General features: G+C 42.6%; 2 protein-coding genes across 3 annotated transcripts; one reads left to right on the plus strand and one right to left on the minus strand.

Moving 5' to 3' along the window:
• Positions 1 to 394: 394 nt before the first annotated feature.
• Positions 395 to 13,976, minus strand: LOC132258384 (protein neuralized). Of its 2 annotated transcripts, none has more exons than XM_059755812.1 (3): positions 13,694 to 13,976; positions 2,512 to 3,998; positions 395 to 1,513 (listed from the first exon to the last, which is right to left on the minus strand). In XM_059755812.1, exons 1-3 carry the CDS (start codon positions 13,722 to 13,724, stop codon positions 1,259 to 1,261), a joined length of 1,773 nt encoding a protein of 590 aa, XP_059611795.1. In that variant the 5' UTR covers positions 13,725 to 13,976; the 3' UTR covers positions 395 to 1,258. The 2 variants fall into 2 exon arrangements, with proteins under 2 accessions (XP_059611795.1, XP_059611721.1); XM_059755738.1 differs by lacking the exon at positions 13,694 to 13,976 and adding an exon at positions 7,719 to 8,126.
• Positions 13,977 to 14,435: 459 nt separating this feature from the next.
• On the plus strand, positions 14,436 to 15,970 carry LOC132260936 (ADP-ribosylhydrolase ARH3-like). The gene is made up of 2 exons (XM_059759357.1): positions 14,436 to 15,377; positions 15,438 to 15,970. Exons 1-2 carry the CDS (start codon positions 14,707 to 14,709, stop codon positions 15,823 to 15,825), a joined length of 1,059 nt encoding a protein of 352 aa, XP_059615340.1. The 5' UTR covers positions 14,436 to 14,706; the 3' UTR covers positions 15,826 to 15,970.
• The last annotated feature ends 357 nt before the right edge of the window (positions 15,971 to 16,327 follow it).

Consider the following 16,327-nt stretch of genomic DNA (forward strand, 5'->3'; position numbering starts at 1 on the left):
TTTTCCACTCCAGAGTCGAGCAGATTTGAGGGAACCGTTAAATACTGCTGAACTTACATAAAAATGTGTTCCTGTCTAGCTGTTCCTGTCGCTGTTCCACTTCTCATCAATTTCCTCAAAATATCAATGTTGCATTTTTCATATGTGTCATTCTGTCTCTTTATGTAAATGCATATCCGGCGAAGTTGGCGAGAACACATCGTTTCAGCGGGTTCAGCTGATAGAGCCAAAAAAAAAAACGATTTTCTTCTATTGCTGAATTTCGAGCATCAATACTTCCCAGTTTTCCAGAGATGCAGAGAGCATTGCTAGATGAAAAAAGACATTCACTCTCTCTCTCCTGCATTCCACCCTGTCGAGCAGCAATCCATAAATCAAGCAGTAAAAAACACGATTTAATGCATAATTCAATATGTTTTATTCCATTTCATCTCGAGAAAGATTTATTTCGCTATTTTTCAACACTAACGGAAGATTGAATCAATATAAAATCGATGAAATTACGACATCCATAGGAAAGAAAGATGATTGAAAATTCAACTTTACTGGCCATGAGAATATCAGTAGGAGATTTTTATTTGGCAGAAGTGTATCTCTATGGGTTAATCTTTCCTTCAATAGTAATTGTATTAAAATTTGGCATGTTAATCTCTTAACGCTATTTTCCATCTTCTCACACACTAAATGCATTTGTCCTCTGGCTCAATAACTTTGCTTCCTTGCAGAACATAATGCTAAAAGATAATGTACTTTGGTCAAGTAGAACGGTTTTATATCAAAATATCGGGGGCAAACATAACACATTTGTCAGATTCTTATCGTGTGGAATTTTGAGAGGGAATAAGAGAGCGTTTTCATCGCGAATGTGCAAATAAATAAAAATAATACATTTTCTCGTTATATAAACTATATGTACAGATCAGTCAGTTACAATTTATCTCTTTTTTATGCTCATTTCTCGCTCCTTGTCAACACTGGGAGGCCGCAAGTCCTTCCAATGATAGCTACAAATTGTCACTTCATGAAAACTAATAAAGATACAGTCATGATTATTGGATAATTCGTATGTGTCGCTATGAACATCATTGAAAATTGTCGTGCATGTGCCTTTATCATTTCTCTACCGCCTAATTTGTCTCGTAGCGGTCGCATAGAGCGACCCATAAGTGAATTATCGCCCCCTCGTCGCACTCCACGCCAAGAGGGGCCCCCTAATTGTGACGGAATTGCTCACGTGGCTCCCTCACACGACCCCATATCATGACTTGTACGTCCTGATCACGTCGTGAATGACCGCCCGGCAGAGCGGGCAGTGTCCGCCGCCGATTCCTCGCCACTGCTGCACGGCGCACTCGTAGCACATGCACATGTGGCCGCACATGTAGAGCACCGAGTCAATCGAGTTCTCATAGCAAATCGTGCACTCTGTCCCAGCTCCTCCAGGTCCAGCCGCTCCCTCCTGCCAGTTGGCGGCAATGGAATTGACATGGTTCGCCGACGACACGGAATAGGGCTGCAAAAAGGATACACACACATTTAGTCACGCGCTCGTCACCACCCAAGAAATACATCATCGATTGTGGGTGATAAATTCAATTCTACCCTACCACGCCACATTAACTAGAAACTGGGTTAATTCAGATGGACACACAATTAATTTCCCAGCGAGAAAGTGCGCTCAGTCTTGAGGAAGACCATTTAATTTCCCCTCTCCCCAAACCACTCTCTCCGCCCCATCGGCGACATCACAGTTCGAGGCAATTCATTTTAGTGCAAAATTGTAATGGGCATCAGTCTGGAAATCACTCACGAGAGAATTACATTTCGTGGAAATTGAAAAGTAACGGAGTGTCCACAAAGTTAATAGGGGTGCTCAACATGTTTACAGTTGAATTGCCTGTTAATGACACAACTCTCGAGATAGAAAATCACTCAAGCGATATTTTCATCGAAATTTAACAAATAGGGCGAATTTAAGGAAATCCATAAGGAAAAACTTACTGGTCACACAAGGATATTCACAAGGTGTTTTGATTTGCTGTTTTACATTGTCCTTTGCGTGCTTTGGTGGTCTATTAATTGTCACTTTCCAAACTGCTCTCTAGCATGTTCGGTTAATAGCCCCAATATATCATCCTGGCGTAATTAAATCTGACTATTTTCTGGTCTCTCTTTGGTTCAATTATACCCGGAATTAAGTGCGCTTTGTTCCACAAATACACATCTCAACAGAGATTTATCACTCAATGCAATATTTTCGTTGAAAAATCGAATTTTACAAAGAGTGATTTATTTCCAGGAAATAATTCAAACTCCCAAGACTGAGTGTCGTTTTCTAGGCACGTGACTATCGTATTTCCCAACTTCAAGACAGTGCGAGATGGCTCGCATCCAAGGAATATCTTGACTTTCTCGCCCATGACTGAGAATACACAATTACGGTATGCAATTACGCGTGGAATTTCGGGATGAAATGCCAGATTTATCATCACATACAAATAACACACTCACCTCAATATACGTGGCATTGCTTTGCGTAGACAAGAGAGTTGAGCTGGGGATGCGGGGTGACATTTGCTGATTGTTCAGCACATCGGGCGGAAGATTAACCACCAAGACAGCTCCCCGTGGCTGAAACTGGATCATATCCCTCGTCGGTGGGACATTGATGACTCGACTGGCCGATGTGCAAGCCACAGGCATGAGTTTCCGCTGCTCCACCTGACTTCCGTGGCTGCTGATGCTGCTCATAGACTCAGAGCCTGGCAACTGCACCTGAAGGCGTCTCGGTGATGCGTTTGGATGGTTTTGCGGCAGGACTGAGGGCGTGGGCACGGCAATGGGCGGCGTAGGCGGGGGCAGACTCATCACCCGGACACTCTGTGTGGAGCCGTACACGTCGAGAAAAGCGTAGAGCTCGAGGCTCTGGTCCACATGCATCACGACCGTGGCAGGTCCGCCATTCTTGCTTATCGTCACCTCCCCCTTGACAGTCACGCAAAAGGTGATTTCGTCGCCGCGATTTGGCGTAGATGCGATGTCCTTGCTCACCACCCAGTACTCGGGGCGGTCGAGCAGCAGATCCGAATCATCGGGCAGATCTGTGGGCATCAGTGTTGCGGGGTCGCACGATGTCAGCCCCAACGCGAGAGCACCAACATACATTGATTCAGTCCGCAGGACCTGCACAATGAGAATTTCGCCAATCCTCAGCGGACGGGCTGTGAACACGTAACCCTGACAAAACTCCGTGTCCATTCGCGAGGCGATTAATCGATCTGCAGACAGGCGAATATTGCGGCCCTTCGTGCGGTGAAAGGGTACCGGGACGAGAGCTGTGTTCGGTGGCGGAGTGAACCGAATGGGTGGCAAAATCTCCTCGGTGCTGCCCTGCACAGACAGCGCCTGAATATTTGGCATCAATCTCTCCACCTCGCCATCGGGCACTGAGTGGCGAGGCTGCTGGTAGCGGTGATTGACGTAGTTCCTCGAATCCAGAAATTCAATCGCCGTGCAATTCCCATAAATATCAATGATGGTCCACAACGGATTCCTCGTCTCGATGCCCGTGATGAAGATCCCTTTCTCCTCCCCATTGATGCCAAAGTGTACATCTCCCGACGCCGTGACGTAGTAGAAGAGGATGTTGTCGCGCTCGCAGTAGCTCTCATTGAGTGCCTTCACCCAGTATCCCGGCTTGTTGGTCAGATCCGGGCACGCGTACTTGGGCAGACCGTATCGCAGACTCACCGGGTCATTGTATGTGAACCCGAAGCGAATTACGCCACTCCAATTGTTGGAGATTTCATTGAATTTGATGCACACCCGCTCATTTATCCGCACCGGACGTGAGCTGAACGATATACCCTTGCAGAAGCTCTCATGGCGACGCGCTACACGACGCTCACTCGAGATCCTGATGTTCTCCCCATGAACCTGATGAAAGGTCAGCGGTGGCAAATTGTTGGGACTTGGACACGGAACCCCACTTCGTGTTGCTGAAATGATACAAAAAGAAGAGATGGAAAAGTGAGACTCTATTGCTAGTCATTAGATGCGAGTGCTCGCCCTCCCTCTATCTTTTACGCCTCACGTACTATCGCAATCTCATCCTCAATAGCTTCAAGCTCCCAGAGCAATTTGAGGTACAGCTATAGTGAAACATCTGCTCACCACATGCTTCTCTCCCTCCTGGCCACCACCAGACGGAATATGTACTCAAAATAGCATTCAAAAGGCCCTCAAGATGCCTCAAAAATTCTCACACAATCTCCTCTGCAGCCCAAGTTCACCAATTTCTTTCTACCCTCCCTCCATATAAGGTTCCAGCAGTCGGCAGATGAGCCAGATGTTCACATAATGCACCCATAGGTAGAAGTATACGGCAAGGGACAGAACGGAGGGTCAACAAATAGAGGTGCATTCTCCGAAGGAAATCTCTCTGTCTTTCAAGATAAATTTTTTAGACTTTTTCTTGCTTTTCCAACACAGAATAGCCAAAGAGAATCAATTTTATCTATATATTGTCACCAGCAGCTGTCTCAAATTTCCAACAACACGTCATAAAAATACATGATGAGTCTCTCTTTTCTAGAAAATGTACATTCAATTATATCTTGAAAGTTTCAACTACTTCGTGGAAGAAGGGTAATTTACATTTTAGGTATGTGTGCCTCTAAATTTGCCATAAATGTTCTGAGAAAAGGAAAATCTCTTGCAATGGGGCGCCATATACAATGAGTATTCAAAATAGACTCATGCAGAGAAAATGTCTCTCTCTTTGACTCTGTATATAAATGCGATTTATTCTTACTTCTGACAAATTCAGCTACTTAAATAAATGCAGAGTTGATTCTGTATCTTCTCCAACACATACTTTTTGTTACACATCTCATTCATCTGAGATCAACTTTAGGCAAATTAGCGTGAACGAAGAAATGCTTAATAGAAAGTAGAAAGTACATTGAGTTTTTGAATGAAGCCAGGAACCAAAAAATAAATTAAAATACCTATAAATTGACAACTTGAGTGAAATTAAGAAACACGCTTCTCATTTCCCAGAAAATGTCTGTAAGGATTTACAGTCTTTCTCACTCACTTTGACATTGCAGCTCACATGAAACTTTTCCCATACGTGACGAAGCATTTTCGGGTGTATAAAATCATTGTGGGAGACTTAATCGCATTTGACTTGGGCAAAGAGTCTTCGAAATGGCGAGAGAATTGCACATCTGTATATAATTTTCAAGATAATGCCAACAGGGAGTTGTGGCTTGCAATACCCTTGGGTAATTCTACACTTTATCGCATTCTATATTAATAGGAAAATCCACCCTCGGTTGAATTTTCATCAAGTGGGGGAGTGTGTATTTTATTCATCGCACTGTTTATACGCTCCAGGAGAGTAATGGTGGTGTCACTCCAAGGACAATCAACCACAAAATCATCCGCCTTGAGATTAATCCTAGCTGAAGCGAGGATATTTAGCCATAAAAGCGGTGAATTTATGAGGAATTCATCGTCTTTTACATGGCGATTCCCACCCAATCATAGGGTTCAAAATCGTGCGCAGCGGAGACTCTCGAAATGAAATTCAATTGCTGGTCTGGGGAATTACTTCTCTTCTTATACCCAACGAGACCTGGTCGATGTATCCATGCCTTACAAGTTATTATTTATTATGGTTGAGAGAACAAAGAATATATTATCTTCATTTTGAATAATTATTTACGCTCATATACTACGTGTTAAAGTTTTCCTCTTACCACCACACTTGAGATATCAAATTCATGCTCAAGTGATGAGTATAACTCTTTTTTTCCTGCTCAGACCACAAAAATATTATATAAAAGATCCATGGCTTTATGGAAGCATTTTTTTCGCCTCTCTCACTCTCTCAGTGCCTAAAATACTGGTGGTTCATGACGCTTTTATCAGGGGGAAAAGCGACATTCAGACCAACAGCTGCAACTTCCCTCAGCATTTGTTCGCCCAATATCCTGTTTTCGAGACGAGGGGATCGAAAACTACACTCGCACACAGCGAATGGAGTTTTAAAATAAAAACGAGGGGTGAAAAAGCATTTTCAGTATTAATTTCCTTCTGGATAAGCTTGCAGAATTTTCAATTGCAGCAAGAGAATAATCTCCACATGAATGATACATCCAATAATGATTTCCCCGAAGACCACGTCCAACCCCCTCGGGAGGAGTGCAGAAAAGTGTAATCTCATGCTGCGAAATGAGGACAGGGAAGCAAAGGGTGACGGTGCGTTCAGAGTGGCCGCCATGAGCAACGAAAAAAAGTAAGTATAATGTGAATTAAGGAGTTATACTATACTTCCACCCGTGTACGAAGTACATGAAGCAGAACTTTGAATTTCCTGCAATTCTTCTCTTCAATTTCTCTCCGACATTCTTCATGCAACAGTGAATTTCTGCAGCTTTTTTCTGTCTCGAGTCTCCACGAAACCTTCTAGGATGACGCGGATGAAATGTTTTCCCCGGGACGTACAATCAAGAGTGTATTAAATTGCATATTGAATGTGCGGATGTGATTGAGCACGATGAGAACCCGCGCACACCGGAGGAAGATATATGTATATTGTGGAGTTGGACACGAATTTCAGCAAATTCCCACGGTTCAGATTTCATCACGACCAATATTAGAGAATGCAAGAAGCGAAGACGGAAAAGGTCAAAAAGTGAACGCTCAACTCCACGATGGAACTCCAGCCGTGGTGGGAAATGCGTCAATTTTCTCTTCTCTCTCGTAGTACAGGCCAGCAACACTTGCAAAATTGTTGCCTCTTTAGTGTCTCACAACATGTTTTTATGTGGATTAGAAATGGTGATGTCTTATATCCATTATTATTGCATATTATGAATGAAGTATCTTTGCTCATGGGGCATTCACGGCATTCCTCGGCCGCTAGTATCTCACATTGGTCAGATTGCTGAAGAGATCGAAGGTAGGGGAAAAAATCCACGTCAAACAATTGAATAATGGAACTATTCAATTACAGTCGTGACTTGGATGGATATGAGATTGTCCTGTGCACTTTCCACACCACTGCAATAAATGCACCCAGAGACATCAATTGCAGAGTCATAATGAATATTTAATATTTTGCCCAAAAAATGCCGCCACCACTCATTAATTATCTCAAGAACTAATCTGACAGGCATTCTGTGAATGAGACTTCTTTTCCTGTTACCCACACGGGAGAGATCAAGAAGCTCAAAAGCCAGAGACGTCCATTCTCGTGACTAACCAGGTGTAATTGTTCAAATTTCAAGAAAATTTTACCACGCTCTGAATGGCAGCTTGTGAAAAACATCACCCAGTTGATATTTTGTAACATATACACTCCAATAATCTTCTCTTTCCACTCCATCCGCGGCGACGGCCTCCCATTTCGCGTCACCCACTTCTTTCCCCTAACCCACTCTTCTCTTGTCGTGTCTCTGCCATGAAAAACTATCTATAGACCAATTAACTATACGCGAGAGATTCCCACGGCAGCAAAACGGTTAACATCAAAAGAAATTGTCTCTCTGTTTGCCTATGCAGTTTCCGAGGTAGGAGAAAGAGATGAGATATGAGAATATACGCAATATATCTCTAGGTTTCTATGCCGATATTTGCCTCTAACCATTCATTTGGACACCAAATTTTATAAATATTTGCTTGTATTTCATGTATTTTTGTCTACTAACCTAATCCCATGCGCAATTTAATTTTTTTCAGCAGTTTTATCTTTCGCTGCGGTGGTACAAATAGATCCACATTTTTGCATGAGCACGATGCTGGACCACTCCTGCACGCCTGCTCATTCAACTCGTTCTTATTCTTCTGAGCATTTGACAAACCCATTTTTTTCAAGTGTGCACTGATTATAGCAATAATACACATACTATACAGAAACTCCTCTATCCAGAATTATTCTGGGAGCACCACAATTTTTTTTGAGGAGCAACAAATCTAATCCCGCGAATACACAACTTCCGATGTATAATTATCAAGTCCTCGCGCTCCCCCCGCGATTGCAAACTTCCTCCACGGACAAAAGGCGCACACGATAACCCAGCGAGACCACAACCGCTCGCGACAGAGTCTCTCAACAAACTGATGCCTCAGCCATGTGAACTGAGTGTGATTTGTATAAGCAACACAGCGCTGAGCTCCCTCCTCCTCATTCTTCGCCGTTCGTACTCTTCACTCTTTTCGATCACCCAAGACATGTGAACCGTACAACACAACATATACACGCAATTTCAGTTCCCCAAAAACCCGATGAATTATTTCTTCTCATCACTCTATCGCAATTTCCACAGAAAATATAATTGGAATGAATTGCCTCCCAGACCGACAATTGAACCCTCCTTATTGGACACCTAATTGAAAGGTATGCGCACAAGGGCTAGATTCCCCCTCATCATGAGACACTCTATTCATGAAGATTATCATTCCTTATCATGCAAGCCAAACATCGACCAAATATACAGACTTGAGGCTGTGTGAGTGGCCTGATAAAGCCACCGGCAGCTGGTACTGCAAAACAATTAATACCCTCTTGGCTGACACGCGCCCGTAGCCAATGGCAGGCCAGAATTTTGGGGTCTGTTTCCATCATCATCCAGCCGGCAGCAGCTTGCATGACTCTTTTTGTCTCTCATTCTCGATCGCATTGGCAAGGAAATGTACACTCCAACTAGAGAGCGTTCCATTCAGCAGATGTATGCCCACATTAATGCGTCAAGGGGAGCACGACTGCGATGGGGAGAAAAAGCGCATACTTAATGCGCCCGACCTCTTAATTGGATCAATTCATTTCACATCTCCACACAGCACACTCAGGGCAATGCATTCTGAAAGATGTTCTCTCGAGAAAGTGGACAAATTGCATTTTTGCGAGGTTGAAATCGCCAAAGCTGGTCATAATTATCACAGATGCTCAACATCATTAAAATCTTCAAAAGGTGTCCCCACGTCAAACACCACACCGACTTTGTTCTTCTTCCCTTCTTGCAATGATCACTTCCTGGTAAGAAACACCTTGAGAGATCAGATTCCTTTGAAATCTCATCATGAAATCCTTTCGTACAACCTCAACTTTGGGATTTCATTAATTTTCTGTCACTGACACTATTGAGGATCGTCTTAAGAAGTTTGAGGAGAAGAGTTCGTTAATTTTCTCATAGATCCACACAATTGCAGTGAAGATCTCTTAAATGTGCTAAAATAGGCAGATTAAAAGTAATCCGGATTTCAAATATAACCCCTTGAAGAAAACATTTTCGCAGAAAAGTATTTTCCTAATTAAAATAAATCCACACAAAAAGGAATTTGGAAAAAAATTAATAAGTTCCTTCCAACTGTTCACACGATATTCACACTTATAATAAACTCAATCCTAACTAATTAGTTTTTACTAAGATTTTATCATCTTTCTTTACAGAAAATAAATTTTAGAAAGAAGGTTTACAGCCTCAAATCGACCAGAAGCCATTGTACTGATTCAATGCGATAGATGAAATAATTGATTATGATTTTACCATCGTAATTCCTCTATTAGCCAACCATCAGCTACTGTTTATTAGAGCACGACAAGCAGTTCAAACAAATTCAAAATTTACTTTTATGAACTCCCATTGAAACAATATTGAGTCACGTGCCGGGATATAAAAGTGCATTCATACGAGTGCGGTCTGGATTGGAGGAGTTTTCCAACAACCCCATTTCAAGCCCTATAAATTTCATTGTTTCAAATTTGTCTGCACGACGAAGACAAATTGAACAATGCCTCATTATTGAGATGTTGTCGGTTTTCTCTTAAGTGATTTCAATTAAACACACCCACGCGTGAGATGACTTGAAATTTAAATATGGGTTTTGGGCTTTTTTCGATTTTGAACTCTTAACACCTCTCGTTTCGCAGTGGGTGTTTCTGGCAAAAACTCAAAATTCTCACGTACATGAAGTGAAAAGAATTTTTTTTACACGCTTTCAATGCCTCTGTGACATCTGTCCTGTGACCGGATGGGAAAATATCCATGCACTATGTATCGAAAGTATGTATTTCTCTACGATCTGCTTTTCTCTTTCGTTCGCTCCCTCATTGCATCTGCTCGTGGTCTATCGGCAAAAAAGCACTACTGTGAATTGATCTTGCTTAGGTAAAAAGACCCGTCGTAGGTATAGTGGGAGAAAGAGAGACTGTGTAGAGGAGGCAAGAAAACCAAAACACAAAATGCCTATGTAAATAGAAAGCACAAAGGAGAGATAGTGAACCAAAGTTCCTCAACAGTGCATTGCCTCAGAAATCTCTCGTACCTTCACTATTAAATTGGTCCCCTCTTCTCTCCAAATTGAGACTCAAGATTCTCCGTCTTTCAACAAGAGATATAATATACTTTTAGGGACTACACGGTGGAAGAAGGTGGTTTTGTATTTGTGGAATGTGACTGTATGACGAACATCACATCTATTCGGACTGAAGACGATACACATCATCAAAATTTCTCCTCATCTCCTATTGTTTATGACCCAAATGATTCTTTTCTTGCACATTACTTTCAATCAAAACTTCCGTACAATTGCATCGCAAGCATCTTGCTCGATAAATGTGTCTAACAGGGCATTATACTTCTAAGCGGACGTACATAAAATAATTATATAAATAAATATTTATATGCTTGAGAGGATGTTGCTAAAACTTACTCTTCTTCTTCGCTCGTCGTCTTTGACACACTGTGTGATTTCGCCTACGATAAATTTTCACTTGAATATGAATGGAGCTCATTTTGGGTGACCAGTTTTTTTTAGGCAAAATACCACGAATTTGTCATTCAACTGGAAAACTTGTTGATTCCCGATGAGATTAATACTTAATTCTTTCCCATTCAATTAGCTACTATTTCCGGTCACATTGATCTCACCGTTCCTCTCCCTGTCGCCCAAATGAATCAAATTGGAATCTTATAGTCTCACGGGATGTATCAAACGTGTATAGATTCCCCCTCGGAGCCCTCGCAACGCGATTTGGGAGGGAAAAAGTGTGCTTGTTTGAAATCAAAAATGAAAATCACGTCTATTTTACAGCAACGTTCCAGCAATACTGGAACTGTGGTGGCATGAGTGAGAAGACAGGCCACATGATTTCATTCTTTGTTCACTCCAATATAAACTCCACACTACCACTGCCTTTCCTTCGAGGCACTCTGGCGTGTCCGCTCTTCGTGTGATCAACAAATGCTCCCAACATTTCAGAGAATATAAAGCCACCAAGAAAATTATGTGTATACCATAATCATATGATACTTTACATCAGCAGCAAACTCTCAGTGTTGCTCATAATTTTGCATCAATTCCCATGTGCTTATTCAATGGGAAATACATAACAATTTACCTCCCTATACCATCTCCCTTCTCTTTCGTGGAAAAGAACACCAAATATTTGCAAAAACTCAACACTATATTTGTTGATCAAACATTTTTAGATGACACTCGCACTCTTTTTCTGCTCTATCCACACTACTTTTTGGCACTTCTTGCCCACACGCCGAGCAATGGGGAGATACATTAATTCATTAGCATTGCCCCTGTGCCGACAGACTCCTCAATTGAACATCAAACATGAATCATAGCAGTAAAATTTAATGGGAATGTCCTTCATTCGGCATTTCAATTTTTCAACACTCAAGCTCGCTTCGGCGCTGGTCTTGAGGAGCCGTATTGCTCGCCATGAATTAGTAAATTGATACAGAATTAATATCACAACTGCCTTCAATCGCACTTCAGGCCGAGAGAGTCTCACATTCGACCCCAACGTCAGGATAAATGCAGTGGAATTTCGAGGGCTGGGCACCTGCCGCGATGGCTCTGCATCTGTTTCTGTTCGAATCACTCAAGGAACCAGAGTTAATTCGATGGAATCCAATCTAAATTCTCCATAATTATGCCCAAGAGATGAACAATCGGAGAATTAGAGAAAAAATTACGATCATACACCCAGAAGTTTCGCCTTCCTTACATTCGTATCAGCTCTATCAACAGTTCATGAGCAATAAAAGCATTTATCAAGAATTTATATGAGACCTTTCCAAAAACAAGCAATCAACTTCTTTCTGCTAATTTTCCTCATCGCTGAAAATCCATGAGAACTGAGTAAAAGTTCTCAACAACAGCAGAATTATGATTGGGAAAGTTTGAATTTGCTGAAAGCAATTTTCATATTTTAATTGTGCTGCCTTTTTCCACCACCCAAAATGTGGGCAAAGAGAATTTGTCTCGAAAGCAACTGACAGTGACGACTGTGGTATTTTATGCATGCAACTTTGGTGCATCAGCCACATAAAGTATCATCTGCTCACTTGCACCTTTTCTTGGCAAATGGTTAAGTTTTGTAATTTAGCGATGGTCGTCACCTGCTTTGGCCTCGGCACTGCTCCAAGAAGTGGCTCACCAAAATATTCTCTACAACATATATATTGATTTATGCCGCCTCAAAGAAATGAGCCCCGAACACCGTCTGCCGTTGCTTTCCCTCCAGCATCTGCTCACTTCCTAAGCCCGCGTTTGGGGAGGGCCGCCATTTGGGCGCAAATTTATTAAGTGCATCCCCTATATTCTGGCCGATCTCTTGCAGAGACACTCAATCGCGCGAGAGGAAAGGGCAGAGGTTCTGCGACTTGCAATTTTCAATGGATCGCTCTCGTTTGGATTCCCATCATGCTCCAAGTTCCGGTGGGAGATGCACAGCAAAAATAAACAATCTCGTACGCTTCGAGACTACACCCAATCATTTCTTGTCATTCATAGAAGTGTCTTGTCGCTCTCTCCAGTAGGACGCAAAACTGGGAACGTTCCATGTGTCCAAAAGACTTAATAAAAGTCATTTCACTGGAACCCAATGAATCGATACTACGATTATGTCTATATTTTAAAGGAAACTTGAGGAACACATAAAATATGAAGACAAACCTTCAATTTAGGTTTCCAATAAAATTCTTTTTTGCATGAACAGACTAATTATGCATTGGAAAGATCGCTAAAAAGTCCTTTTCATGACTTTATTGCTTTGTTAGCAGCCAAAACAAAGGGGAAAAATATCAAAGTTTCTCTTTCTGCCAAACAATTCTCCAGACTATTCATGGTTGAAGAGACACCCAGACCTTCCCGTTCTGTACTATGAGTTACCGTATTCGCATCGCGTTTCCGTCGCTCAGAACTAGTAGAGCGGCGCCAAGGCTCTCTCAAGATCTCTGGCTCCGCTGAGGTTTGAGCCAGGAGAGAAAAAATCACCCTTCCCGCCGCAACTTATTCCCACAAATTACTTGACGAAAGCAATAATTGCTCTTGAGAATGTTAGATAACAAATAGTTTCTTCCTCCATCGCCATGCAGTTATGCCGTGATAATGTCCATCAGCACCCAGTCGCTGCCGGGAGAATTAATTGCGTTGCATAGCGATACATCATGAGATTTGGAGATTGGATCTGGGGAGGCACGTGGGCTCTGGGGGTCCAGAAGAATGAAATTTTATGTTAGCTGGCCAGAACTTCAGTGAGATTCACGGAAATAATTCTGCGGCACAGCGAACAGCTCATAAAACGCATCGAGTGCAGAAATATCTCCGCGATTTATTTACTTGCGGAGCCCCTGAGTCGTAAAAGAGCAGTAGGAGAGCTTACTTGTTTTATTGGTTGATATCCGAGTGCCCATTTTTCCAAAATAATGTTTGTGCAAAATGCAGTATCGAGCTCTCTTGGGCTGAGAGCAAACTTCTGCTGATCCGCTCCTTCACATCGCCGTCAACTGTTGTGGACGCTTGAGGCCGACTTCGGATAAAGTGTATCACATTCCAGAACAATTACTCTACTTAATTAGACACTATGCAGTTTGTTTTCTTCGGCCCTAAATCTATTTTACAACATTTTTACAATTTTACTTCTTCTCAGAGAAACTCCTTGACAGCCCGGCTGTCATTGAAATCGCTGAATTCCGCTGAATTGCCAGCGATATTGATTACGATTACGATTTTATCGCTTCAGCAAAGATGCAAACCAAAACAGTAATAAATCATTCTTCTGCATATTATGCCATTGATTTCGCGAAAAGCTTATAAATTCAAGTATAAATTGCAGTTATGAACTGGATTAGAGCAGTATTTCACACTCTTGAAATTGCGCAATTGTTGTTGACGTTGAAATTGCAATTCAGCAAGTGTGTCTGTGCTAGAAGTTCTACAAGTTTTGGGACACATGTGAAGTCCACATAATATCACAGATATTGTAATGGACTCGACAAATGTTTGCCGAGATGTGCAATTGTGCAATTATTACCAATCAGATTTGTTGGAAAGCCTCAAAATGACGAAATTGTTGTGTTACTTTTGTCAAAAATGAATAAAATTCATATTTCCTCCTGTTTATTCTATCAAACATATTTATTTTAACTCGTCGTAATGTTGACATGCACTTAAGAATCTGCCAAATAAGGAAGCCTGCCAAGTTTAATTTGGGTCCGTGAGTTGGAAGCTTGGTTGGAAGCGGTGATTTAACCAAATATTGCGTGCTTTGGTAAATAAATTGTAATATCGCTACGAAAGTGTCGTGAAAAACAAGTTTGTCGCTCGATTTTCCGTTCTTGGTGGGAAAATAGTCACATCAAGGAATCTCTTAGCGCTTTCCTCCTACGCATCTTTATGAAACTATCGGCGAAGATAATGGAGCAGGGAATATTGACGACGAAATTTCGCGGGGCGCTACAAGGGGCTCTGATCGGTGACTGCTGCGGAGCTCCGTACGAGGGAGAGCCCATGGAGGTGGGCACGAAAGTGGTGCTGAAGAAGTTCCTGCAGAAGCTGTCGGGACCCTATTTCTCGTCCCCAGTGAAGCCCTACACGGACGACACGGCGATGACAATTGCGCTGACCGAGGAGTTGATCGAGAACCGAGGAGTGGATCAAACGAAGCTTGCCAAGCGCTTCGTGCAGCGTTACTTCCTGGCCCCGAACCGGGGCTATGGAGGTGGCGTCATGGAGCTGTTCAGCAAGATGAGGAGCTCAAAGTTCGAGAACGTCCTGCAACTGGCGAGAAATCAGTTCTCGGGCAGGGGCTCCTTTGGGAACGGGGCCGCCATGCGGGTGGCTCCGGTAGCTCTGTTCTATGCGGGAAGTGAATCTGACATGGTTGAGGCGGTGAGAAAACAGGCAGAAGTCACACACAGTCACAAGCTGGGCATCAACGGTGCTATCCTGCAGGCACTGGCAATCCACCAGAGCCTCCACCTCAACCCCATGAAGCCCGTGGATACGCAGCACTTCGTGGAGGAACTCATCCGAAAGATGAAGCCCATAGAGAAGGACGAAGATGAGTGAGTTTGCTAATCTAAAATCTAGCATTTCCCGTGCTAATGTTTGTCCACGCCTCTCAGCATTGACGACGGCAACGCGGAGCCTTATCACAATCAGCTGAAGGAGATCATCAGCCTGCTGGCCAAGTCAGAGCCGTCAGATGACGTTGTACTCAATGGATTGGGCCACAGCGTGGCCGCACCCTATTCAGTTCCAACTGCCATCTACTGCTTCCTGCGCAGCCTCTCAGAAATCGAGACCATCGCCGTTGAGAATCCCTTCATGCGATGTCTAGAGTACTCAATTTCGCTGGGCGGTGACACGGACACCATCGCGAGCATGGCCTGCACCATCAGTGGCGCCTACTATGGCGAGTCAATCATCCCTCCGTCGCTCCTCAGGCACTGCGAGGCAGCGGAGCAGATCACGGCACTCGCGGATAGTCTCAACAAAGCCGTCCAAGAGTAGGCAGCGCTTCCAAAGTGCCTTCGCAATGACATCAGGTGCCACAGAGTGGATAATCGTGATCAATGGGTAAGTTTATGAAGATGCTCGTGTTGCTCCAGAGAATGGCAAATAAAAGGATTGTTTGAAAAGGATTGCGATAAGAAAATGTCTCAGATTTTTTTTCTCTATTGCTGTAGTGTTTTTATTTCTACGTCTCTTACAAGAAATCTATTACATGTATAATATTCTGTTTTGTTTTCTCACTTTTGGCAATTTATGCAAACACGATAACTCTAAAAATATCAAGAATTCAAACAATACGACGCAGTATGAAAAAAAAGAAACAAGAAGTAAATCCTGATTTTTTTTCCTTTATTACTGTTTTTTCATACACCCAGATTCGTTTTTTTTGCTTCTTTTCTTGTTCGAATATAAGACTGAAAGATGTGTTTTATATTGCTTCTTTTTGATTCTCTATAGTTGTTTGTCATCTTTAGTATTAAATATAATGTTATTCTTCCAC

The sequence above is a fragment of the Phlebotomus argentipes genome, unplaced genomic scaffold (assembly GCF_947086385.1).
Source record: "Phlebotomus argentipes unplaced genomic scaffold, Phlebotomus argentipes genome assembly contig_6, whole genome shotgun sequence".
In the NCBI taxonomy this organism is placed as follows: Eukaryota; Metazoa; Arthropoda; class Insecta; order Diptera; family Psychodidae; genus Phlebotomus; species Phlebotomus argentipes.